Source organism: Chinchilla lanigera, unplaced genomic scaffold, assembly GCF_000276665.1.
Source record: "Chinchilla lanigera isolate Chin_1 unplaced genomic scaffold, ChiLan1.0 scaffold00063, whole genome shotgun sequence".
Lineage (NCBI taxonomy): Eukaryota > Metazoa > Chordata > Mammalia > Rodentia > Chinchillidae > Chinchilla > Chinchilla lanigera.
The window spans coordinates 4,695,873-4,722,862 of NW_004955464.1; the positions used below are offsets into that span (position 1 = coordinate 4,695,873).

Sequence of the window (26,990 nt, forward strand, 5' to 3'; positions counted from 1 at the left end):
GGAGGGGAGGGACTGGCAGGCGGGGTCCTCACCGCCAGGGGCATGATGGAGGCCCGGCCCTTCTTGGTGACAGGTTTCTCCTTCAGGCTGGTCAGCAGCAGATCGAGGAGGTCTCGGACGTCACAGCTGGGCTTGCGCAGGATCAGCTGCCTCCACATCTCGGCTCCGTTGCTGAGGGCAGGGACAGGCGGTTAGGGGGCTCCCTGCCCCAGGTGGCTCCAGGGTTGGGGGATGTGAGAGCCTGTGAGAGGGCACCTGTGGGCTGGGCGTCCAGAAGACCTCCCCAGAGCCCAGGCTGACAGTGCCAGAAACCCCATCTCCAGGCTCCTGCCAGTGCTGAATAAAAGTCGGAGGGCATGGGCCTTGAGCCAGGCACTAGGCAAATCGCCAGGGATTTGGTCTTGAACCAGAACTCAAACATTCTAGGCCACCAAATTCTCACGGTGACCCACAAGGTGGGCGTGGTCACTCCCATTTTATGGAGGTGGAATGGAGGCTCAAAGAGGTGAAATCACCTGTTCAAGACAGCACAGGCAGCAGATCAGACGCCTCCAGAGCCTGTGCTCATCCTCTCTGCGAGGAGCAGCACTGAGCTCAGGGAGCCCTTTGGGGCCTGGATAAGGCCCCAGTTACAGAATACCGGGGAGCTGGCTCAGGCCCCTGCAGGGCAAATCCCCAGGCGTTCTGCAGCCTGCAGCACCCCGGCTCGGGGGTGTGGGGGGCTGACTATGTACTCAGCATGAAGAGACCTTTCTCCCTTCCACAAGAGCATCAGAACCTTCCACTCACTTTCTAGTTTTATTCCCCTGGAAACTCAATAAAGATAGTACATTAAATATGTTGCTAGGCAACAGTGCTGATGGTTAAAGTGGTCATCTTCGTGACCACTTGGTAAACTGCATCTGGCCTGGAATTATTAATTAACTAATGGCACCGATGACAGTGCCGTGGGACTGAGCTTCCCAGGGGTCTGCAGCCCTCTGGAAGCCAAGCCTGGGGTCAGCATAAGAAACCCAGGACCCTTTGAGTCCTGTACCATTTGAGCCAGGGGGCTCCTGTGTTGTCCAAGGCATGTGTCTCCTTCCCTCTCACCTGAGCTTACCTGGGAGGCCCAGGAGACCAGCTGTGAGGCTCGAGCCCAAGATGAGAGGAAAGAGAGGCAAATGTGAGGAGATCCTCACCACAGGCTCACTTGAGTATGGTCTGCCCCTAGAGGCAGTGCCTCCTTGCCACTGCGCCCCATGCCTGGCTGCTGCCACCCTGGCCTCTCTCTCCTGGGCAACTGTGAGATCAAGTATGGCCCCTGCGAGTCTCGTGAGTCCATTTAGTGGACCCCAGAAGCTCCTCCTTGAAGGAAAGCACAGCCTGAAAGGACTCCTCCAGCTGGAGAAGGGGCCCGCCAGTCTCCTTGGCTGCTGTGAATGATGCAGCTCCTCACTGGAGCACACCCCACTTGCACGCCTCTGTAGGGTTCTTCCCCATTTACTCGGACAACCATCCTAAGGTGTAGCTCAACCACTACCTTCTTTTTCTTGTTTTGTTTTGTTTTGGGTGGAGGTTATTTGTTTGTTTTGGAAGCAGGATCTTGCTGTGCAATTCAGGCTGGCTTTGAACTCACTTTATAGCCCAGGTTGGCCTCGAATTTGCAGGGATCCTCCTGCCTCTGCCTCCCAAGTGCTGGGATTACAGGCATGCACCACCGTGCTTGGCACTATTGCTTTCTTTTGCTCACCCAAAGAAAGGGTGGAGTGTTTCTGGGCTGAGAGGCTGAAGCCAGCAGCCTGGTCCCTCTGCCCACGGGGCACACCAGGCACAGCCAAAGGCTGGAGTGGGCTCAGCACAGCTTCATCATACTGCCCTCCAGGTTTGAACACAGGGATCATTTCCTCCCTTCCCTGTGGGGAGCACTGAAGCCTGGAGAGGGCAACCAGGATGCCCAAGACCATGTGATGCCAGGGGCCAAGCCAGGGCCTTCTGTAGCCTTATTAAAATGCACTGCACGCAGGGTCAGTCAGGCCTGAGCTACATCCAATTCCTAGTGGTAGCTCTGCAGGCCCCTAAGCAAAAAACTTCCTTCAGCCTCAGTTTCATCTGTAAAATGGGGCGGCTGACACCCAGCACTACTTGGGAAGGGTCTAGTGGTCATCCTGGGGACCAAGATCACGGAACAAGGGCCAGTGGGGAGGGCAGGGCTTCTCTGGACAGGAGGACGGGGACGTGGGGGCAGCTGGGAACCTCCTTACTCCATACCTGTCCAGCGGGAGGGGGCACATGAGCAGGGCCACCACCACCTCGGCCATGAAGGAGCTGGCCAGGAAGGAGACAGGCAGCAGGGCCACCTCTCGGGCCTGTGGCTCCTGGATGTGGCTTAGCTGCAGGTAGATGCCCTGCAGGATTTCTGGGATCTGGTGGCAGGCGGGAGCAGGCAGAAGGAAGGCTCATTGGAGAAGCCCCCAGGGAGGCGTGGGGAAAGCAAGAGGAGGAAGAGGTGGGAGACGGGACAGGGACAGGGAGGTGAGGCGGGGAATAGCGCAGGAGAGAAGAGCTGGGCGGGCACAGGGCCACTTCCCCCAGGGTGAGGGCTTCCTCTTCTCTGCCCGCCCCACCCACCCCCGAGCACAGCTGAGGTCTCAGGGCGATCCCCACCCTGCCCATGCCCCGGCAGGCCCAGGGAGGAGAGCCCGTGCCCCCCACCTTACCACCTCCAGGGCCCTGTGGCGGTACCACTCCAGCACGGAGCCAAGCGTGACCTCAGAGGCCAGCTGCGTCATCTCCCTGGCGTCCTGCCCCTGAGCCTCCGAGCCAACCCTCAGCCCCTCCACAGCTGCCAGCAGCAGGTCCTTCACCTGCTGGGGGCCCAAGAAGTCTCCAAACTCCTGGAACACAAAGACACAGAGGTCCCGACGTGCCGTGCATGGTCAGCCATGCATGGGCCACACTCGGGACACAGACACGGCCACGGCTCAGGCACGGAGCCAGAGGGAGGGCCACACACACACCCTCCTCCATGGGGGCTGAGCCCTCCGGGGAGGAGCTACAAATCTAGGGGCAACAAGGCCCCCGCACCCAGGATTGGGGGACTCATCGAGAAGGAAGACTCGGGAGGCGGAGGCTGTGCTGAGAAAGATCTCCTGCAAAGCGCCCTGGCCAGCTGGGAAGCTGGTGGGGAGCGGGTGCTGGGGCCGGGCCTCCCTTCCCACCCGGGCCAGCTGACGGGCAGCGGCTGTCCCTGCAGTCACCGCGATCACGCGCAAGATGTTCTGGCTCGGGCTGACGGGGTCGTAGGGGCCCAGGAAGCGCTTGTTGCTCTCATACAGTGCCTTCTTGTTGCTCTCGTCCTCATCTCCGGCTCCTGCGAGGGAAGAGGTGTCACAGCCTGTTGCTGGGGGTTCCCCTGAACACAGAGGCAGGAGGTCCCCAGTTCCTATATAAGCGGCTGGATTAACAGTCACACAGTGAACACACCTAGGTAGTGCAGGTCAAGAAACAGAGCCTGATCAGCACCCCAGAACCCCACCCTGCACCCCCTTGGGACCACCTCCTCCTGCAACCAGGCAACCATTGTCCTGATTTCTGAGGCCCGTGTAGGCCCTTTGGACAGATGGACTCGTACACTGTTATCTGTGGCGTCTGACTCCTCTCACTCAACACCCCGTGAGTGGGATCTGCGAACACTGCAGTCCGTAGCATCAGTTCTCCTCACTCTCAGTGCTTCGGAGCAAACCCCGCGTGTCACACTGAGCTATGTCTCCAGCCACTTTAAAACTTTTTACAACTTTTAGGACAGGGTCATGCTAAGTCACTCAGTTGTTCAGGCCGGCCTTGAACTTGCAATCTCAGCCTCTAGAAGGGCTGGGATTACAGGTGTGCCCTACCCCCGCCGTGCTACATGATTTTCCAGGGTACAGAGGCACCGCAGGTTACAGATCTGTCCTGGTGAGGACATCTAAGGCATGTCCCTTGTGAGCACATCTGCACAGTGGAGAGGGCCGAGCCAGGGAGGGACTGGCCAGCTCACAGGGTGGGGGCAACTTCCAGAGATGCTGCCAACCCATTCTCCACAGTGGAGACCAATCAGTTCCCGGGGCAGTGTCTGAGGCCCCCGTCACCACACATCTCACTGGCACAGGCCATGATCTGTCACATGTTTGCCATTCTGAAGGGAAATACCCTTTTACATTTTATCTTCTTGCTGTGCTGGGGATGGAACCCAGGGCCTTCCCCAGGCTAGGTGGGTGATTTATCATCATGCTGGGCCCTAGCTAGCTGACGCCATCTTAAAACTGCAAGCTCTCTATCCCTCGGCAGCCCCCATCCCCTCTTTGTCTTCTTTTTCCTTGAGTGCTTATCACCTGACGGTCTCTACATGTCACTTGTTTATTTCTGGCCACTGCCTGTCTCCTGACAGTGTGCAGGGAGGCCCATAAGAAAGGGCCGTTTCCTGAATCTCCCAGATCCTCCTCAGCCCACAGCAGCTCCGTATTTCCTGTTGTTGGAAGTATGGTCTGGGCCCACTCCCGGGTCCCTCACTGTGGCTAGCGTGGGTGCCTCCACGATGCCCTCTAGGCATAAAGACTCAGGCCCCAGAAAGTGGTGCGTGCGTGCGTGCGTGCGTGCGTGCGTGCGTTCATATACAGGTGGAAAGCAGGAACTGGAGATCCGGTGTCAGGCAGACCCGGGTTCCCATCTCATGCTCCTACAGATAGAAGACCTGGATGAATTGCTTTACTCCTGGACAATCAATCAGTGTAGGCTTGGCCTAGGGCTCCCACATAACGTATAAAAAATTCAGAATATACCTGAAATTCAGATTTAACTGGGTGCCCCATATTTTTAGCTAAATCCAGCAACCTTAATTTGGTCTATGCTGTTCCTGCCCCTAAGGCTGCCCATTAATGTGACTTAACCTTCATCACACAGAAAGCATGATGGTGCTGGGTCAGTGAGGAAAAGCTGCCAGGGGCCAGGGACCAAATCTTTACCCCAAATGCCTGAGATCAAAAAGGGTATGGACTGTATCCCAGTACCTGGGAGGCTGAGGCAGGAGCACTGAGAGTTCAAGGCCAGCCTGGGTTACATAGTGAGTTCAACAGCAGCCTGAACTACAGTGTGAGACCCTGTCTCAAAAAACCAAAAAGTCCATGCATGGTGGCACATGACTATAATCCTAGCACTTGGAAGGCTGAGGCAGGAGGATCACCCTAAGTTCAAGGCCAGCCTGAGCTACATAGCAAGATTTTGACTCAAAAAAAGAAAAAGGAGAAAGAGAAGAAGAAGAAGAAGAAGAAGAAGAAGAAGAAGAAGAAGAAGAAGAAGAAGAAGAAGAAGAAGAAGAAGAAGAATAGGAAGAGGAGGAGGAGGACACCAGACAGATCCCAAATGCTGGAGGAACGGGGAAAATGAACGCTATTTGACAGGTGCCTATGCTCGGTGGCACTGAGCTGGCCACACACTCTCTAAACAGATCTCATCCGGTATCTCATGGAGCTTGTGGACTGTGCCCTGACATAGATGGGGAAGTGTACACAGAAGCAAAGTGCTTCCTGAGGTCACACAGCGAGGAAGGGCCGAAGTCAGATCTCGTATGCATGTCACTGCCTCCAAAGCAGGAAGCTTAAACACTAGGCAGGCATCCCCGGATAGGGGCAGAGTTGGGACTACAGAGAAAGGAAGGAGGCAGGAGGCCGCGGGACACCACTGCTCCCTGGAACTGACACTGGCGACGTCCCCACTCACAGCTCAGGTGCACCAGATTCTAGGACACGACCTACTCCGTCCATTCACCCAGTAGCAATTCGTGCCCTGCGCCAGGCCTGGGCTCCATCTGGCGGTGACAGGACACCACACTGCCCTACAAGCCAAGCCTGCATGCACCGGGCAGGTTTGGGGTAGCCTCTGCCCCGGTTCTGTGGGGACCCGGACTTCACACCACTTCTCACAGTCCCTGACTGACCCCATAGGTCTCTCCATCAACCCCTGGAGCCTTGGGGCCACTCCAGCCCCATCAGGACGCCTCGCTCCAGGCCCTTCGGTGGCGCTTACGTTTCTGGAGCTCCAGGATTGTGTAGAGGATGGTGATGCCGTCCAGAGCCTCCCGGCCAATCTCCTCATCAGGATCCCCGATACGAAGGATGAGCCTGCCCAGCAGAAGCCCCAGTGCAGGGAACCCCGAGGACATCTGTCATAGCACAGGGATCAAGTTTTACAGGGCCCACCATGCTGCACAGCGTACGATAACCACAGCCAGGCGGTCCACCCTGACAGCAGAGCCCTCGGGCCAGGAGACCCCGCCCGCATCTCCACCCCTGCGGGGCACTCGCTTACGTAGAAAGGCAGGCTCAGAAGCATGTGGTTCAGCAGAGACACGTTGCTGTTCACAGCTCGAGCACGCTCGTGGGCCTTCCCAGAGTTCATCCAGGGCCCCAGGGGCTGGGGGACAAGGGGAAGGCTCAGCTCTGCTGCTGGGTGGGCAGCCAGCCTGCAGCGATCTGCAGGAAGCTTCCAGAGGTGACTCCCCACACCCACCACCTCCTTGTGGGCATAGGGAGAGAGAGGGACGGGGGAAGGCAGAAGAGTCCTCCGCAGGAGGAGAGACGTGAGCAGGAGGACAGAGGAGAGATGGCAACAGCAACCATGACATCCTGAGGGTGCATCACACCCCAGCCCAGCTCCTACTGCTCATGAGCCATTTCCCACTCCCCTCTGCCCTCCACCACCCCCTCCTCAGCCCACACCCTGCACCTCCAAGATGCTCCTGAGCCCGGCAGGAGTGGGGTCTTCAGTAAAGAGGGCATTGAGCAGGGACTGCAGTGCGTCCAGCGTCTGATGGTAAAGCGTCTGCAGACAGAAGGAATAAGCTAAGTGGCCTCTGGAGCTGCTGATGCCCCCAGGCCCCCGACCCCAGCATCCCGGAGGACCTAGCACTTGGACCCAGCCGAGCACTCTCTGGCCCCTCTTCTGAGCCTCGCCTGATGGGCACTGGGCAAATCACTTCCCCTGACTCACTGGAATCTCTGCACCTCCTACCAGCGGGGAGAAGCAGAGACCTGGAATCTACTGAGGCTCTGCCAGGCCAGGCAAGTCTGTGAGGGTTTAAAGATTTGCATAGCTGCATCATTTTGTATCAAATTATTTTTCTCATTTTATAATTTAGAACAGCATTTCCTAACCTTTTTATTTTTGAGGTGAGTTTCGCAGAAGACAAGTTTTCAACGGGGCTGGGGGGACTGGGATGCGCACAGGGAGCACACGAGTTAGACCCCTTGCCCGTGCAGTTTGCAGCAAGGTTCCGGCTCCTCTGAGAATCTAGTGCCCCGGACCTGACCGGAGCCAGAGCTCAGGCAGAACAGGGGCTGTGAGAGCAGCATAAGCGCAGAGGACACTCGGCTGGTTTTCCTGCTGCTTTCCTGCCACGCAGCTGGTTCCTAAGTAACCATGGGCCGGGCCACAGCCCAGAAGTTAGGAAGCCCTGATTTAGATGTGTCTCTATGGCCACACAACAAGGACTTTTCAAATTGTGAGGAGCAAGGAATGGAATATGTGTGGGGAAATGTCCCAGGACTATAAGGGCTACATGAGTGACAGGGTCGATCTTTCCAGTGGGGAAGTGATCTGATCTTTGAACTGCTACACCCAGACTCAAACAGATCCTCCACTTCCCATCAGGGAGCCGTCTCCCCCAGGCGAGGGTCCTCATCGGTCAGCCACACCCCTGTCCTGGGATCACTTCACGGGGACAGATAAGACACGCAGGCAAGGCTGGGCAGTGAGCTTGAGCTACCCTGGAAAGACCCTCTCTTGCTTGTCTCTCTCCTGCCAGCTCCAAGGTCTCTCTCAGATCCTCATTCTCCAAGCTTCCTGAATCTGCACACCCTGGAGCTGATAGTCCTTTGGGTTACACCATAGCCACCAGGCAAACCAGGCTGCCACCTACTTCCTCTTTCCCGCCTGTGTGCCGCTCATGGCTGTGCGGCACTGCCCTCTGTCGGCAGGGCCGGTACTGCAAGAGGGCTGCTGCTCTGGCCACCCAGCAGGGTTTCCCCGCCTGTCCTTCAGGTCTGCTTTTCTGCACCAGCTGGGGACCAGACTCCTGATGCCACCTGCTGGCTTGGCCCCGCCTGCTCTCTGGCCTCCTTCCAGAGCTCTTGTCTCACCCTCGTGCTCCGTGACAACCTTGCAGTCAGTATCTGCCCGCTGGCTTCCACACAGCCACTTGGCTCTTCAATCCTCTTCCTCCTCCTGCCCGCTCAGCTCATCAGCTCTTCTTTGACCCCACCTCTACCGTGTGCCCATTTCAGGCTCTTAGCTTGCAGCGCTGACTGCTGGTACGGTTTTTGCTTTGATTCAAACGGTCCTTTGCTGGGCTGGGGGTATAGCTCAGCGGCACAAATGCCTGCCTGGCAAGCGCAAGGTCCTGAGTTCAATTCCCAGTGCCAAAAAACAAACAAACAAAAAAATGGTCCTTTGCTAACCTCCACCTCCCTGCCCAGGCCCCGCTGTGAGGCCAGCACACTGTGTAAGGATGCACGCACATGCCTCACCTTGAGCTGAAAGCCTCCTGCCTCATCCTCCCCAGCCTCCCCTGCTTCACCCTCCCCAGCTAACCCCAGCTCGCCATCACTCTTCCCCCGTCTTCCCCCATCACGCCATCACTCGCTGCTCGTTCGGGAGCCCTGCCAAGGTGTGAGGGGCTCTCTCCCAGGACCCTGGGCTCCGCCTTCCAGGTCCCTGCCTCCCTCCCTGCCTCCTCTTCCTACAGTCCTCAGCCAGCCCTCTGGGCCAGCCGCCACCTCTGACCACAGCAGCATCTGCCCCTCTGGGCTGCCCCGAGGACAGCAGGGCCCTCAGGCAGTGGTTCCCTCTTCGCCAAGGCCTAGAGCTCTGAGGTGATCTCCCAGGCACAGAGCCGCAGGGCAAGGGCTTTCTTGGTGGCCTTGCTGTGCAGGCCCAGCAGGCGGGCACAGGCACTCACCTGGACGGCCTCCGCCTTGGCCTCGTCGCGCTCCTGCATGGCCCGCACGGAGGGCAGCGAGAACACACTGCGCACGCATGCGCTGACCAGCTCCACTCGCTCCGGCACGCCCAGCGCGGGGCTCGTGTGGCTGCGGGAGACAGCAGGCCGGTGCTGGTGAGGAGGTCGCCGGCACCACAGAGGCTGGGGAGGGGAGGCCCAGGAGACAGGGCCGGGGAGGGGTGGGCACCTCAGCTGGGCCAGGGTCTCCAGGGCCTGCCGGCGGACGGAGGTGGATAGCGAGTCCAGCGGCTCCTCCTGGATCTGCCTCTGCACAGGGATGCACAGGGGTGGTGAGCGGCCACCAGGGCGAGGCCACCCAGCACACCCTTGCCCTCACCCCTGCGCCCCAAGGGCTCTAGGAAATGCTCTGCCCCCGCCCTGGGGACCACTGAACTGGCCCAGAGCAAGGGACCGGTTAGGCCCAGAAACTGCCTGGGCAGGTCCTTCGAGGCCTCCTTCTAGGTCCTCCTCACTTTCAGGTAGCGCTACACACGGAGGTCCTCAGTGAGGTCCTCAGATGCAGTCAGAAGGCCAAGGACTCTCGCCAACCCCCCGGGGGCAGAGGGCCAAATACGCATTTGTAAACTCCAGTGGTTAATCCAGCTCATCCTGGTGGGCATCCGAGAAGAAACTACACTTAGTAACTCTGAAGTGCCCAGCCAGGGAGAAAATGTGTTAATACATTTACTATATTTAATAGTAATGGTAACTTCTCCTAGGCCGGGTGTGGTGGTGCAGATCTGTAATCCCAGCATTCAGGCAGGAGGGTCACCGCGTTGAGTTTGAGGCCAGCCTGGGCTACCTACTGAGTTCAGGGCCAACCCGACTACATAGCAAGACCCAATCTCAAAAAACCAAACAAAAAAACTTGTTCCAGCTGCACAAGGCTCTTCTCCCCAGGGGCTGTGTCCTGTCAAGCCAATGACACAGGCATCCTCACACCATTTGTGAGTGGAGGAGAGTGAGGCCAAGCCCCTCGGGGCAGAGGAGGCCGGGCAAGGCTCCAGTGATCCCTCATCCTGGCCGCCAGCCATTTCCTGTCTGCCCGGTCTTGTCAGTGGTGGACTCAGGACTTCCGCCTGCGCCCCACCCAGGGCCACAGACCCGCCTGGGGCTTCGCACCATCATCTTCATCATCAGAGTCTTCTTCTCTCCTTCCGCTCCCAGCAGGTCCTGGGGCACGGCGTTGTCTACCTGGGGACAGCAGCGGGCACAGCCACAGGGTGAGCTGCTCGGCGCTGGCCCTCGGGAGACCAGCTGCACTAGTTCCTCCCACTACCCAGCCCCAGAACTGGCTCAAGGGAAAGGACAAGCTCCCAAGGGTCCTGGAGACAACCTCGGCGGAGGGGCGGGAGGGCAAAGCTCTGAGGCTGGGGCGAGGAGAGGCCTGCAGGACAGAGCTGAGGACAGAGAATCCCTGCTTTTCCATTCAACTGAGGCCAGGACAAAAAAGACCGCAATAGCTGGGTGTGGTGACACACCCCTGTAATCCCAACACTTGAGAAGCTGAAGCAGGAGGATCACTGTGAATCTGAGGCCATCCTGGGCTACACAAGCCAGTCCAAGGCCAGCCTGCACTCCATAGCAAGACCCTGTCTCAAAACCACAAAGAGAAAAAGAAAAGAACGGACGGATCCCAACATTTCAGCCTGGAAGTCCACCTAGGCAGCTCTTCCACAGACTTCTGCCACATGCCAATAAACATTCTCCTCCGGAGAAAGGGGACTCATTAACCAACACCCAAACAATCTGCCAGTCCCGTTATCTTAAGGATGAAAAGATAACCATGAACGTGCTTCTGCAAGCAGAAACACCTAACTGACAACCAGGATTTGGAGGCAGATTTGTTTTCTGTTGTGGGCACTGATCAGGATCATTCCCAGAATATCACGCCCCAAGTCCCCATGGGGAGGTTTTTCTGGAGCTGAAAGGGGAAGTACAAAGGCAGAGTACTTGGCTGTCTTTGACTGGTTCTTACAATGTGCATCACAGTGACCTACTGTTCCTAAGAGACAGGAGCAACCCGAACTGCAACAGGAACTATTACATGGGCACCTAAGAAACTGAAGTGCACTGGCTGGGGGGCCATTTTGTTACAAAAACCAGTAAAGAGCATCACCCAGGAAAGAAAGACAAGTTCCAGCCAATCAGGCCCTCTGAGCAGCCTTGGTTTCCACTGACTGGTGCCACACTGCCAGGAAGGCCCGGCTGGAGCAAGGAAAGCAGCAAGGGCACTCTCGGTGCCCCAGGACCCAGGCATCTGTCTACACCTTGCAGGTGGATGAGCCCTGAGCGAGTCCAGGCTGACTTCCCCAGCACCATGCCTTCACCCCTATACCTCAGGAACTTTTCAACGGCGGTGTCCCAGGTTGGGGTGTAGGCAGCCCCAGTAGTGAGGGAAAGACCCGCTGCCAGCCCACAGGCTGGGCTGGGCCCTGAGTGACAGGAAGAAACTGGGGGAGGGACAGACCCTCCCCCAAACTAGAGCGACTGCAACAAAGGCCCTCTTTGGCCGTGCTCTGCCTGCATTATCTACCTTCCTTTTCAGGGAAGGCACGTGCCAAGGGCCTGAGGCAGGGGGATCTGGCTCCTCACAGTTCCTTCCTACCTGGCCTGGTGCACTGTGCTTCCAGACTGTCCACCCAGAGGTCTTGCCCACCCTCGGGGTCACACTCAAGTCCCCTGGCTTTCCATCCACTGCAGGCCTGGCTGCCCAGGCCCCTTGTGCCCCCCAGACTTGGGCCAGGTCATTTCCAGCTGCTCTGTCCCCTTCACAGTGCCTCCCACAATTCGTCCAGATGTTTTTAAAAAGTTTTATTTAGCTGAGCATGGTGGTGCATGCCTATAATCACAGTCCCTCAGAGGCAGGAAGATCATGAGTTTGAGGCCAGTCTGGGCCACTCAGTGACAGAAGGGGCACAGTTGAGTGGTAAGCACCCCTAGGCATAGTCCCCAGCAACCCACTGCAGAAAAAGAAATTTACAGAGCAGGTACCAAGCACTGCTTTAAGTGATGAGCGTACAGTCGTAAGGCAGACAGAGCCCCTGATTGGTGGGAAACTGGCTTCTCTGAGACAGATGAGGAGCCAGAGCCGAGAGCAAGCCGTGGCAGAGCCACTGGGAACTGGGGACGCCAGCTGCGGGGCTGGGGTGCAGGGCGGAGGGGCAGGGAAGGGGCACCAGGAAGCAGGGGGGAGCCATACCGGAGCCACTTCGCTGCCATCTTCTGTCTTCTCTGGCACCTTCTCCGGAGATTTGGCCGCTTCACCGGAGGCTCCTGCATGGCACCGTGTCCATGGGGGAGAAGGGGAGAGTATGGGGTACTCAGGCACCATGGTGCCCGCTCCCACTGACCAGGGCTCCCTCACTGAACAGGGCCAGATTGAGCACTGCGGGGTGCACACCTCCCCGACGCCCTGTGGGGAGCCCCACGCTGGAGCACGAGGCCCCATCCTTGAGGGCCGTGGCCCTGCCTCCCTCTCCCTCCCAGCCTGGCCTCCAGCACCGTCCCGGGTGCCAAGCTCCGGCCACACCACCACCTTCGGCCCCAGGCTGCTTCCCTCGGGGCCTGGGCACAGGTGGCTTCCTCTGCCCGAACGCCCTTGCCATGCCCCTTGTCGCCAGGCCTCTCCAGATGAAGGAAGCCACTCTGTCCCCCTGTGCGAACCACTCTCTGCTCCTCAATCCTCCCAGGGTCCAGCCCAGCATGTCCCCTCACACTGGGCATCTGTGGTCTACCTCCTTGGGTGAAAGAGCCCTGTCTTCCCCGTGGGCTTCCCATCCCTGCACGGCCCTCGCCTGGCCAGAGAGAGTGGCACACACCAGCCTCCGGGACTGGTCAGGCAGGGCCACTCGCTGAGCAGGGCCAATAAAGCCCTTTGTTTATGGGTGCTGAGGGGACACAGGCAGAGAGCAGATCTTGGGCCTTCCAAGGTCATGGTCAGCAAGCCTGGGAAGCCTGAATGCAGAGGCACCGGGCTGGAACTGCCAGGGCTGGAGGACGGGGTGAGCCGTCGGGGAAGTGAACACAGCTGGGGCCCGACCTTGGCTTTCAGACACAACTCCCTGCGCACACAGAGAGGCCCAGATGAGCCTGAGAGGTCTCAGGAGACAGGAGGGAGCTCAGAGGACAATGGGCGCCTGGAAGAGGGACACAAAGGTCTACTGAGAGCCGGGCGTGGTGGCGCACGCCTGTAATCCCAGCACCCAGGAGCATGAGGCAGGAGGATCGTTGTGAATTCGAGACCAGCATAGGCTACAAAGTGAGCTCAAGGCCAGCCTGAACTGCATAGTGAAAAACTGTCTCAAAGAGACCAAAAAAAAAAGATAATGATAGCAACAGATTATTGTCCATTGACTGAGCTAGGAAACCATGAACCTGCACTAATATAAGTAAATAAATGAGTAGGCTCCAAGCTCAGGAAGGAAGGGATACTCAGTTTCAGAGTACCTCACCACAGGTGTGTGTCACTGTGGCCACAGAGATTTTGCACTGGAGAACTTGGGCAGCAACCACGTTACTCAAGGGATTGAAGTCAAAACAATGAGCCAGAATGGGCGTGCTGGGACATCACGTTATCTCAGTTCTTGGGAGGCTGAGGCAGGAGGATTGCTATGAGGTTGAGGCCAGCTTGGACTACATAGCAAGATCCTGCTTCAGAACAACAATAAAGCTGGATATGGTGGCACACACTTGTAATCCCAGCACTCGGGAGGCCGAGGCAGGAGGATCACTGCAACTTCAAGGCCAGCCTGGGCTACAAAGTGAGTTCAAGGCCAGCCTGAACTGCATAGCTAGACCTTGCCTCAAAAAGACAAAACAAAACCCAACAACAAAACATGAGCCTCCAGAAGAGTCACAATGAGATAACCAGTGTCAGCTCTATGTTCATGCAAACCATCAGGCCAACCTAAACTTAGCCACACCCTAGAACAGTTGGTCTGTAATCTTCAAAAGTATTAGGAAAAGGAAAGTGAAGGAAGCTGGGTGTGCTGGTGTATGTCCGTGATACCCGCATTTTGGAGGCTGAGGGGAGAGGAGCCAAAGTTTGAGTCCTAGACAGCTTAGCAACTTAGTGAGCCCTGACTGAAACAATAAGAAGAAGGGCTGCATATATAGCTTGTTGCTAAAGCCCTGGGTTCAGAGACAACAGAGAAAGCAGCTATGGGGGAGCAGGGGAGAAGAAGGGAGGAAGCAGAGCATGGTGGCACACAACTGCAATCACAGCATGCAGGAGGTTGACACAGGAGGATCACTGCAGTTCCAGGCCAGCCTGGGCTACATAATGAGTTCTGGGCCACTCTGAACTATAGAGGGAGACCCTGTCTCAAAAAAGCAAACAAACAAACAAAACTCTTTAAAAGAATGAAGACAGGGGCTTGGGATTTAGCTCAGCGGCACAGCGCCTGCCTGGCAAGCGCAAGGTCGTGAGTTCGATTCCCGGTACCAGAAAATAAAAAACAAACAAATAAACAAATAAAAGAATGAAGACAAAATATAGATGTTTTCAGAAACATTTCTCATCAGAGTTCACTAAAAGAAATTCTAAAGGATACTCTTCAGGCCAAAAGAAATTAATTTCAAAAGAAAGGTCTAAAATGCAATAAACAATGGAAGTGACCAAAAGAGATTAATATCTGGGTAAATATAAAAATGAGTGATATAAAGGAGGGAGTTAAATGGGGTTAAAGTGTTCTTTACTCTTTTTATTGTAGGCAGCTAAGTTAGGTAGGAATGTTACAGGCAGTCAGACAGGGCTCGGCTGGGGGAGTCAGTGCAGAGGATGAAAACACAGCACAACTGTGGGCGGAGATGGACCTGAAGAAGATTAAAGTCACAGCGGCCAGATTCACATGCTTCTCTAAGAGGTAAACTGAAGCTTGAGATCACTGGTACCATCCTTTTGAGATTTCCCACGTAAACCATTACCCCATTAGGGGTGGGCTATGCTCTCCCACCCACTAAGACTAAGACCACACATTACTGACCAAGGTTAATGATGTCACTCACATGCCCTTGCTGCAGTGGATCAATAGTATCTAAGCGATTACACTTGTAAGTTTATAGGTTGATCATAGTTTTGACCCATGTTGTACCTACCTCATGATTTTGCTCTATAAGCTCCCTTTGAGAAGTGGGCTCATTGGCAACCCATGTGTGACCCCTCCTGTCTCTCAGGAGCTATTCCTATTCCCCATTCTTATTCCCTAATAAATTTTCCCACATTTAACCTCCATTGTTCCTTAGAATTCATTCTTCGATTTCGGGGAACATGAACCTGGTATGTCTGATGCCTCGTATTTCCCTTATATCATTTTGTTGCTGTTGTTATTTTGAGACAGGGTCTCACTATATAGTTTAAACCGGCCTTGAACTCACTATGTAGCCCAGGCTGGCCTTGAACTTGCTGCGCCGAATCTCCTGCCTCAGCCTCCAGAGTTCTGGAATTACACACCTGCACCACCATGCCCAGATGTGTGTTCTTAAATCTTAAATATCGGAAGACATTTGCTTTGAATAAACTGGACTTTGATTGGTCAAATATGCACACTAAAGCTCCTACAAAATCACTAAATAACAGCACAGTTTACAATCTCCACACAAGAAAAGCAGGAAAGCCGGGTGTAATGGTGCATGCCTGAGGAGGATCATTGTGAGTTTGAGGCCAGCCTGGGCTACAAAGTGAGCTCAAGGCTAGCCTGAAATGCATAGGGAGACCCTGTCTAAAAAAAAAAAAAAAAAAAGACCAAAAAAAAAGAAAGAAAAGGAGGAAAAGCAGGGGAATCACCACCTAAAAGCCAGAAAAGGGTAGAAAAAGAATAAGCTGGGAATAGTGGTACAGGCTAGTAATCCCAGTATCCAGAAAGCTGAAGCAGGAGGATCACCATGAGTTTGAGGCCAGTTTAAATTACAGAGCAAGACCCTGTCTCAAAAAAATGAATTAATTGCCAGGCACAGTGGTGCATGCCTGTAATCCCAGCACTTGGGAGGCTGAAGCAGGAGGACTGTTGTGAGTTCAAGACCAGCCTGGGATACAAGATGAGCTCAAGGCCAGCCTAAACTGCATAGTGAGACCCTGTCTCAAAAAGACAAAAAAAAAAATTAATTCATTAAAAATTAAAAAACAAAAAAGAAAAAAAAGAATAAGAACAAAGAACACAAACATAGGATAGTAAATAGATATCGAAATCACCCACAGTTATATTAACATACAGCACTATAAAGAAGGCAAAGCCACCTAAATTGACCTGTGGACTTAAATGAAATCCCAATAAATCCCAGAACTCTGGGAGGCTCAGGTAAAAGGATCACATATTCAAACCAGTCTGGCGCGGTAGCACACAGCTGTGATCCCAGCACACAGGAGGATCACCATGAGTTTGAGGCCAGCCAGGGCTACACAGTGAGTCCAAGGTCAGCCTGAACTGCATTGCCAAGACCCTATCTCAAAAAACAAAAAACATACAACTGATAGATCTGTCTATATATAAATATATAAAAGAGCGAAGATATATCTCTAAAAAATCACCTAAATCTGCTTTATTAGACTATAGTTCAGGCTGGGGATATAGCTCAGTGCCACAACCACCTGCCTGGCAATTGCAAGGTCCTGAGTTCAATTCCCAGTACCCCCCCTGAAAAAATGGCCAGGTGTGGTGGCACATGCCTGTAATCCCAGCCCTCGGGAGACTGAGGCAGGAGGATTGTTGTGAGTTTGAGACCAGCCTGGGCTACAAAGTGAGCTCAAGGCCAGCCTGAACTACATAGCGAGACCCTGTCTCAAAAAGACAATAAAAAAAAAAAAAAAAAAGACTCTATAGTTAACTTACTGCATAGAAACTGGATTTGGCTTTACATTTTTAATGTACTTTTACTTTTCCTTAAAATATGAACTTATTCTTTTGAAACTTCTTTTATTACTTAAATCATATTTGTATATCTGGTAAATTATGACCAAATTTTTTGTTAGGTTGCATACAGTAGATTGAAATACACGCTTGTTAAAAAAAAAAAAGCCGGGCGTGGTGGTGCACTCCTGTAATCCCAGCACTCGGGAGACTGAGGCAGGAGGATCGTTTTAAGTTCAAGACCAGCCTGGGCTACAAAGTGAGCTCAAGACCAGCCTGAACTGTATAGTGAGACCCTGTCTCAAAAATAGACCAAAAAAAAGATTTAGCTCAGTGGCACAGCACTGCCTGGCAGGCATAAAGTCCTGAGTTTGATTCCTGGTACCAAAGAAAGAAAGAAAAAAAAAAGTTCAAGACAGGCAAAAAGGCCAGGCGTGGCGGTACACGTCTATAATCCTAGCACTTGGGAGGCTGAGGCAGGAGAATCACTGTGAGTTTGAGGCCAGCCTGGGCTACAAAGTGAGTTCAAAGCCAGCCTGAACTATAGAACAGAATTCTGTCTCAAAAAGACAAAAAAAAAAAAGTACAGGCAGGGGCTGGGGATTTAGCTCAACGGCAAAAGCGCCTGGCTGGCAAGTGCAAGGTCGTGAGTTCGGTTCCCGGTACCGGAGAAAAACCAAAAAAAAAAAAAAAAAAAAAAGTACAGGCAAAAACTAGTCTGTCTTGATACAACTCAGAGCAATTGCTGTCTCTTGGGCCATGGTTTTCAGCAGTGGGTTTGCTCTCCACACATCATGCCTGCAAACATTTTGGGTCCTCACAATTTGAGGTGGCCGTGAGGGCTGCTACTGCACAGTGTCCCAGACACAGCTAGCAATGCCTAGCCTCCCCCAGCCAACACACCTGGCCTCGGAGAGAAAGACCCACGCGAAGGGCCAGCGGCACCAGGCTGAGCACTGGTCCAGGAGCGGGGCGGCGGCTGCAGGAGGCGCGGGGACTTCTAGGCTGCCGGGATGAGCCCTGCGTGCCCTGTGCTGCTCTGCATGGTGGTTACCGGCGTGTACGACCTCCTCCACTGGACGCCTGAGGCTCCCACTGACCGCATTCTACTGACACGCTACGCCTTCGAAGTTTAAAAGATTAACATGGCTTGAAATGACGGTGTCCTGTATGTACAAGGCAAATGGGCCACATGACACACACCCCTGCCGGCTGGCACCGCAAACCCTTCGTCCCCTCCTGAGTCCCCGGCCCTCGTCTTGGAGCTCGCGACCCCTGCGCAGGTGTCCTCAGTATGAAAAGGCCGGATTCGGGTCAGGGCTGCCACCCGAGTCTCCCGAGATGAACATGGCTCGCGGCCTCACAGCGGAGGAGCGCCTGGGCTCTGAGCCTTTCCTAGCACATCTGCCAGCCAAGGCTGCCGCTGCCACAGAAGAAAGGGGACAGTCAAGACAGTCGGCGAAGGCTGGGCCGCAGGACTTGCTTGCTCAGTCTCCAGCGAGGACCGGCTCCCAGGGAGCCCTGCCCGCAGCCCTGAGCTCATGTGGCAGCTGCTGAAGAGGACGGAAAGCAGGTGTGACACTGCCAGGCAGAAAGACAGTGACCACCCAAGGCCATCTCCTACCCAGGCCCCGACATGACCCCAATGTTCGTCTCCTGGTGCTCTAAAAAACTCCCCAGAAAAATGGGCCCAGGACTCAAGCATTCCTGCTGCAGTACCCACGCACCCAGCTGGGAGCAGGAAGGGTCTGCAGGGGCTGAGCACACCGATGGGCCAGGCCACAAGGAAGCTGGGACCACAAATGCCCAAAGAAGACAGAGATCCATCAAAAGATCGTAGCCTCCGGGCCATGGGGTGCTCAGCGAAGACCAAAGCAGGAGGGGGGTTGGGTTCTGAAGCCCCTGCCTCGTCTTGTGAAATCTTGTACAAGCACAGCCGCATGCAGTTAATTTCCAAGTGCTGTTTGTTAATCTCACTGTACGGTTACTGGCTTCTTCCCTTTGTCTATAATTTATCTAAGACGACAAAACAGTGTTTAGAAGCTACAGGTATTTAGAACCAAGCGAGGATCACTAACGACATCTGACAGGCCAGGACCCCTCCCACTTGTGACCCACAGCTCCCTCCTCACCGCAGGACGTGCCAGGCAGGAGCTAAGGGGTCGCTCAAGTTCGCGCTTCTTGGTAGAAAGAGAAACCGTTGATAACTTTGGAGAGTTACCCCTTTTGTGTAGCTGCTTTCTAAGGAACACACGCTGTCATCTGTCAGTGTCAAGGGGCTCTGGCGAGTCCCTACTTCCCATCTCTCCCCCTCCTGGAGTTCTCTGGCAGAGCTCTGAGTGGCCACCGATTGTCCAAAACAGCTTGGCCAGGAGGCCCAAGTCCATGCAAACGCGGCAGAGCTACCGTCCCCTGGTTTTGTGTTAGTTGCCCTATAGCTGCTGTGTAATTAGCGCCATTTAATGTATGTTACCAAAAATAAACATATCTACCCCAGACTAGAGGTAGTATTTTTATGGATAATTGCCTTTCCTCATACTGATATTTGTCAGTCTTGCAGAAAGTGTAGTGTTTTTTTATTAAGGAAAGTATATTTGGAAATAAAGTCAGACGAAAAAAATTTTTAAATTAATAATAAAAATGAGTGGGTGTGGTACACGCCTGTAATCCCAGCCCTGGGGAAGCTGAGGCAGGAGGATCACTTGCAAGTTCCAGGCCACGTCTGAGTTACATAGTGAGTTCAAGGCCAGCGTGAAGTATATAACAAGACCCTGTCTCAACCAACAGCAAAACTGAAACAAAAAAATTCGTAATAAAAAAGAACAAAATGGCCCTATTAAAAAAAATGGGCCCTAAATAGCCAAAACAATCTTGAAAGAAGACTAAAACTGGAAGAGTCACACTTCTGATGTCAAAACTTACTGCAAAGCTACAGTAATCAAAACAACGTGATACGGGCATCAGGACAGACAACAGAATGGGGAACCCCAAGTAAACGCTTGTCCATATGGCCAATATTCTGACCAAAGTGCAAAGACTGTGTACTTGGGGAAAGGTCAGTCTTTTAACAAGTAGTGCTGGGAATGCAATGTCCACGTGCCAAAGAACGAAGTAAGGATATCAGCGGTGTATGCAGCCCGAATCTCAGGAGACAGAAAGGTGCTTGCCGGGGCAGGGGAGGGAGAATTGCCTTTTTTTTTTTTTGTCTTTTTGAGTCAGGGTCTAGTTATGCAGTTCAGACTGGACTTGAGCTCACTTTGTAGCCCAGGCTGGTCTTGAACTCGCAATGATCCTCCTGCCTCAGCCTCCCGAGTGCTGGGATTACAGGCGTGCACCACCATGCCCGGCGAGAATTGCTTTTTAAAGGCTGTAGACTTTCAGATTTAAAAGATGAGCCGAGTTCTGGAGGTGGACGGTGGTGATGGCTGCGCACAAATAGACTTAGAAATACCAGTGAAGTGTACACTTAAAATGGTTACGGTGGTGAATTCCCATCTTCGCGGACCCGGGGGAAGTCGCGCGGATGCCCGGGGCCGCGCACCGCAGCAAGCTTACAGCGGTCCTAGGCGGACGCCCAACTGCGAAGCGGAAGCTGCGAAAGCTGCAGGAGCTGCGCAGGCGCAGGACCGCGTTGCGCCCCACCACCACCACCACCACTCCGCTGCGCCCCAGCGCCCCCTGCCGGAATACGGCGAGAAACGCGATGCGTGAGGCCTGAGGCTGGAGAGCAGAGATGCTGCAGGCTGCAAGTGTGTCAGCAGGTTATGGGTTCCTAACACTCAGCTCCACTGCTAGCGCATCTCAAGGAGTAGTGGAGACTTACTCCTACATAGACACGCGGGGGCGAGTGCTCACAGGAGCATTACTTCAATAACCGACAGATAGAAACAACCCACATGGCTGTCAGGTTGCTTCTCTGCCCGATCTTGCTCATCTTTGAGGACGGGTGCTGCACACCTGCGGTCCGCCTTCGTGTGGGGCAGCCATAGTTAGCTGGCTGCAAGATGGCTGACAGACTGACCACCACAACCTCCGGCTTCATTTTTGTTGGTGGTGGTTTGGTTTGATTTTTAGGTAAGATCTCGCTGTATAGTTCAGGCCAGCCTTGAACTCACTGTGTAGCCCAGGCTGACCTTGAATTCACAGGGATCCTCCGGCCTCAGCCTCCTGAGTGCTGGGATTACAGGTGTGTGTCACTACACCCAGCTCCAACCTCGTTATAATTCCATCTGTGTGCTAAATGGCAGCTGCCTCGCAGTCCCAGGACAGTTGACAATTGCCATGACAGTGACCAGAAAGCAAGAGGTACCCATATTCCAGAAAACCTCCACCCACCCCAAGAAAAGATGTGCACATTCCTCCCCTTTGTGAGCCCATCTTCCTCCCTCAGTTCTTTTATCTTGTCTGTGACTTTTCTCCCCCCAGTGGTAGAGAAGCTGATCTGTGAGCCATTCTTCCTGCTTTCCTGTTGGCCAAGAACAAACCTTCCTTCACTGATCAATGGAGGCTTGGTCTTGCTTGCTGGCTCTGAGACTCCAAGAGAGAAAAGGGACCCAGTTTGGGGTCAAAAATTTGTAACAAATGGGCACACACAAAACGTGCTGTGGCCCCTGCAGCAGACTGTTAGTCATTACTCAGCAAGAAATAACGTGCTGAGCCAGGCATGGAAGCTGAGGCAGGAGGATCACTGGGAATTCCAGGCCAGCCTGGGCTACATAGTGAGAGGGGCAGCTGACACAGAGCTCTCAGCTCCAGTACTCTTTCACAGCAGTTGCTCTCACACTGTAGAGCATAGCTGGTTTTTTTTTCTTTTTTACTTTTACTTGACCCAAACTTGCTGGGCAGAGCCTCTTTCTTTCTTTCTTTCTTTCTTTCTTTCTTTCTTTCTTTCTTTCTTTCTCTTCCTTCCTTCCTTCCTTCCTTCCTTTCTTTCTTTTGTTCTTTCTTTCTTTCTTTCTTTCTTTCTTTCTTTCTTTCTTTCTTTCTTCCTTCCTTCCTTCCTTTCTTCATTCCTTCCTTCCTCCCTCCCTTCCTTCCTTCCTTCCTTCCTTCCTTCCTTCCTTCCTTCCTCTCTCTTTCTTTAGGTACTGGGAATCAAACTCAGGACCTTGTGCTAGCCAGGCAGGTGCTATGCTGCTGAGCTATGTCCCCGGCCCCTCTTCCTGCCTTTAATAAATGTAAAATTTTGCTACAGTTTGCACTTGTCTTCACCATTTATGATAGCAATCAAAACTATAAGTTGCTAGGGTTAACTCATCAAGGGATGCACTGGTCCTGTATGGAGAATTTTAAAATTCTAGTGAAGTATGCACTCTACAGAAAGGAAAAGCTGAGCAGGTGGCTAAACTAAGAACATTCTAATAAACACCAGTAAGGTTTGTCTTTTTTTTTTTTTTTTTTTTTGGAGGCTCTAAACAAATGTATTCTGAAATGTATGAAACGAAAAGAATGAAGGTCTACTAATAGCCAAGTCAATCTGAGGAAGATTTTAAAGAGGAATCCTAGCCCTCCTGGATATAAATTCTGTACATATTTACAAAGCCAAGATAATTTTTCAAAAATCACAATATGGGGCTGGTACATGAACAAATGCAGACTGACTGGGAGAAGACATTTACAGCACCAGAAGCTGATGGGGCTGATTTCTAGAAACCTTGCTTTTCAGAGGGAGGTACAGGCTCAAGATAGGACCAGGGGCCTCGTGCAGTCCCCAGCGAGCTGAGTGGGCCCAGGGCCTGTCAGCTCCTCTGGCTCCCAGGGAGCAAGGCCTAAACCTCACCCCAGAGCAGCAGGGAGAGGTGCATGGAGACCCAGTTGGGGAACAGACTTAGCACGTGGGCAGATGTCAGATGGGATGTCACGGTCAGAGAGGTCAGTGGCTCATCCTGTCCATTGGGTTACAGAGGCCCAGGGCAGGTCTCTGCGTATCACCACTGTGTCACTTACTGCACACTACTCCCGCTCCCCACCTCCCCTCCCAGCCCCGCCCCAAGGGTCTGGATACAGAGGTCTCCTAGGCAGGCACCGGCCTCACTCACCCTCAGGGAGGCAGCAGAAGGGCGCAGCGTCCTGGTCCCTGGTATTGGAGGCAGACAACTGCAGCGGTGGTACCTGGCCCCTGTCCATGCTGGCCCCCTCGCCCCAGCTCTCTAGGTTCTCCAGGGGCGTGGTGAGGACGCTGTTGTCCTGAGAACCATCAGGCTGGCTGCTCACTGTCAGGGTAGAGGTGTCGCTCACCAAGAGGCTGGAGCCCACGCTCAGGGTCTCCTTGGAGCCGAGGAGAAGGGTCAAGTACGAGGATGGAGAGCTGGCTGAGTTGGGCCCGTGGGCAGCAGAGTGCAAGCCGCTGTGATCACTGGAGCCGGGGATCAGCGTCAGGCTTGAGGCCTGGATGACGGTCATGTTCAGATCGGATCTGGGATGGCCATTCGGAGTCACATTGATTGTCTCCTGGGAAGCCGCGCTCCAGGCTGCCCCAAAGGCTCCTTTCAGAACACACTCAGAGAGGCTGTGGGACACCAAAGTGACAGGCTCATTTGTGTCTGGGATTAAGGCTCCCCAAGAACCTGCAGCAATGTTCAAGCTCTGCTTGGAGACGTTGCGGCTGCCTGGGCCAAATTGCTGGCTGGAGTTAGAAGCCAGAGATGTGTCAGAGGCTGGCAGGAGCAGCGCTTGTGAGCCCAGCCTGGAGAGGCGGTGGTCCAGAGCCAGGCTTTCTCTCGAATAGAGCCTTATAAATGGGTTTGATGCAGGCCTGGAAGGATTGGAGTTACTCTGACCCAAATCAAAAGTCTTGCTCCTGGAGAGGGACAGGTAGGCCTCCTCGGAACTCTGCCTGGAGGGGTTCCTGGAGCCCAGATTGGTGGTCTCGGGAGAGTCAGGGCTGGGAGTGGGGCTTACGGCTGGAGATGGGGGCCCTTGTGGGTCCGGCCTGGAGGTGTGATTCACATCTGGGCCCATGGTTTCCACACAACAGGAAGCGGGGGTCTGGAGGGAGGATGGCGTCGTGGCCCTGCTGCTGGGGGTGTCATCGGGCACCGGACCAGGGACCTCCCCTGGCTGAGGGCTCAGAATTGGATTCAGGTCTGCAACAAGGGCCACGCCAGGACTCGGGGGCGGGTCAGAGTTGGGAGGGAGGACTGCTTCTGGGTCAGGCCCGGGGATGCTGCCAAAGCCCAGGCCTGGGCCCCCGTAGGACTGGAGACTTGGTGTCATCTGTGGGCCTTCACAGGGGATGAGATTCGCCCTGGACTCGGTGCCGGGTCTGTCGGGAGGCCTCTTGGTGTTTCTGCCCCTTCTGTCCAGGCGGCTGACTCACTGCCGTGCTCCTGGGAGAGAGATGGTAGATGCGCCCCGCCACGCAGGTACAGCCTTCGCCTCTCCCTGTCACCCATGCCAGGCCTGCTGTCCTTATTTCCAGGCTCCTCCCATCTCCTGTGAGTGTCCCCTTCTCGGACCACACCCCAGCCCCGCCTCAGGACCTGAACAGCTGCAGCACCTTGGGCTTGCAGCCTCCGCCATGCCCTCCTCCTGCCGTCCCTCTGCTCCTCAAAAGCGCCTTGTCCCTTCCCTTCGCTGGACTCCTGAGGAGCTGGCCTCCTCGAACACCCACCATGTCTTGGGCACCCTAGGCATTCCAGGTCCTGGCTCAGGGCCAGACTCCAAGTGGGAGCTGAAAGCAGGAAAACTGCGGAATCTCTTCTACTTGAAGGCAGAAAAGGGGAAGGAGGCTCCTTACAGGTTGCCTACTCCAGCTGACCGCATGTGACCGGTGACCTGTGTCCACCGGCAAGGGTCACTGCACCTCAGGAGCTTGGGCTGCTCCAGGCACAAACTCCAAAGCTGCTGGGATTAATCTGCAAATGGTCGCAGCGCTGCATCCTCAGAGCTACCTCGCAGAGCGGCCTCTAGCCCTCAGCATCTAGCCCGTTCTGCATGAGGCAGCAGATGGGGAAGAGGGTGCGGTGCCATTATCAAAAATGGAACCTGTTTGACCCAGGTGTCTGACTGCCAGGAGAGCTGCCCTGTCCCCGACATCCCCGCCCACCCCAGGGACTTGGGGCAGCTCACCTGCAATCATGGTGTTCTCAGGCAGGAGTAGGCCCCTGGGGTGAAGCAGAAGGAAGCCAAGTCAGGGAAGAATGGCCTTTTCAACTCCTCCTGAGCAGCCTGTAGGCCGGCTGTGCACAGGTGTGCACCAACTGTCGGCTCCACAGGCACGTGGGCATGGGGGCGCACACATGCACGCACACACGTACACACGAGCACACACATGCACACCAACTCCTGGAAGTCAAGTGTCATTGCCCCCTTGTTACACAGAGGTGAAGGTCAGGAGGAGAAGGTTCATCCACTCCCCTGGCTCTCGAAGCAGCCAAGACCACCGCAAGGCGCCCTCTTCCCAACCCCTCACGGCTTCCCGTGGCTTTAGGACAGAGATCCTGTATTCAAGGTGCTCTATACCCAGCTCCCATCCCGTGTGCCCTTCCTGTCCCTCTACGTGACCCTTTCCCTCTCCACTCCACTGGCTAGGCCTGGACTCCCCTAGCTGGCACCCCTTCCCCTCCCTTTCACCAGCTGATGCCCGCAGGGTCACCCTCTCCGGGGTTCAGCAACTCCTGCGCAGGTGAGGGCCACCTGTACCGTCTCAGGGCTCCTTGTTCTGGTCTCCTCCCCTGCACACACGTCTGTGGACAGTGGTTCCAGAGAGCAAGGACCCCCTGGCCAAGTCCTCCGCCAGTGTTGGGCAGAGCACGCGGCATGCAGCAAAGCTTCGGTGAACGTTTGGATTCGTGCTTCACCTCCGCTCCTTCACTCAGCGTCCATTCTCTCGCCAGCTCACGTCCTCACGGATTCCTTTCCACTCATTCGTGCACAGACGCCTGTGTGCAGTTAGTCACTGGCTCACTGCACACACTTTGCCCCGAATCTTTATACAGCACTTTGGCTTTGGAAGGATCGTCGATGTGGAGTCATGATGCAGTCCTGAGCTCAAACCTCCGCGCATCCTCATACTAGTCCGAGTGAACCTGGGGAAGGAACTTCCTGCCCTGCCCTTGCCTTCTTCCAGGGTATATATCTCGGTCTCACAGGAAGGTTGTACTTACAGTGCCCGGCATGGAGCCCTGTGCTGTCACCCCTCACCTATGTGATAGCTGCTCATTCTGTCCCACTGAGGGCGGAGTCAGGCTGGGCACCCCGTGAAAGCTGCCTTCACCCCAAGCCTGTGGCTTCCCTAGGCCTTGGGAGCAGGGAGTACGTGCCTGCCATCAGCGCCCAGGGGAGATTTTACCCTGAAGCTGATGCATCTAAGATGTCAGGGCCTCTTGATTTCACAGACCCCTGCCAAAGCCTCAGACTTAATTTCATGTTCATAGTTTCTTTTTCTTGAGCCTGGATTTTCCCTTCGTCTTGCCCTCTTCCATGCACACAGGCACATGTACACACACACACACACACACACACACACACGCACACGCACACGCACACACCATAGATGGGAAAGAGGCAACTCTCAGCCTGGAGAAGCCCGGGTGGTGCGTGCCCTGGGGCAGTGAGCGGCTCCCGGGAGCCCAGCAGTCAGGCGGGTGCACCAGTAGGGTCACTGGCAAAGCCACAGGGCTTGGGCCTGGCCCCTGCTCCTCTCCCAGGAGAAGAGCTCAGATCTCCCCTACTTCTGCTGCTCCTCCACCACTGTCTTCAGAGCTTCGGGACAGTGATGGTCACCGAGGCGTCCCCTCTGGAGAGCAGCAGGGGCTGTGGGCACTGGGCAGAACCCAAGGCACTAAGGAACTTGCTTCCTCCTGATAACCTCAAACTGCACGCTGGCAAATGCTTTGTCCCCAGCTCAAGAGCCTCAGCAGGCAGGGCAGAGCCTGGTCATCCAGCAAGTCCTCCTGTGCAGGGCTCTATCCTCTCCCCTTGAAACTCAGCGCTCTGCCCCAGGCCCTGGACACAGGGTGTTAGAGCCCCAAGAGGGTGAAGCCAGCAGCGAATCCCAGTTCCTCAGGTTAGGCCCACATGTGTCAGGCATGCCTGCCACCATAGCTGCACACACATGTGCACACAGTCTCACACAGAGCACCTCTGACCTACAGAAATCCCACCAGAAGACCTCACCAAGTTCCAGC

General features: G+C 54.7%; 1 protein-coding gene across 1 annotated transcript in view; it reads right to left on the reverse strand.

Moving 5' to 3' along the window:
- The window catches only part of Mroh7 (maestro heat-like repeat family member 7), a 51,171-nt gene that overhangs the window by 21,985 nt on the left and 2,196 nt on the right, over positions 1-26,990 (reverse strand). Inside the window, exons 2-14 of the mRNA XM_013521762.1 lie at positions 24,931-24,965; positions 22,899-24,188; positions 12,216-12,289; positions 10,136-10,207; positions 9,201-9,280; positions 8,972-9,101; positions 6,742-6,837; positions 6,325-6,429; positions 6,043-6,178; positions 3,240-3,352; positions 2,700-2,876; positions 2,251-2,405; positions 33-171 (exon numbers count right to left, since the gene is read on the reverse strand). Of these exons, the coding sequence (XP_013377216.1) occupies positions 33-171; positions 2,251-2,405; positions 2,700-2,876; positions 3,240-3,352; positions 6,043-6,178; positions 6,325-6,429; positions 6,742-6,837; positions 8,972-9,101; positions 9,201-9,280; positions 10,136-10,207; positions 12,216-12,289; positions 22,899-24,075 (2,454 nt within the window). The 5' untranslated portion in view covers positions 24,076-24,188; positions 24,931-24,965. The remainder of the gene's footprint in view (positions 1-32; positions 172-2,250; positions 2,406-2,699; positions 2,877-3,239; positions 3,353-6,042; positions 6,179-6,324; positions 6,430-6,741; positions 6,838-8,971; positions 9,102-9,200; positions 9,281-10,135; positions 10,208-12,215; positions 12,290-22,898; positions 24,189-24,930; positions 24,966-26,990) is intronic.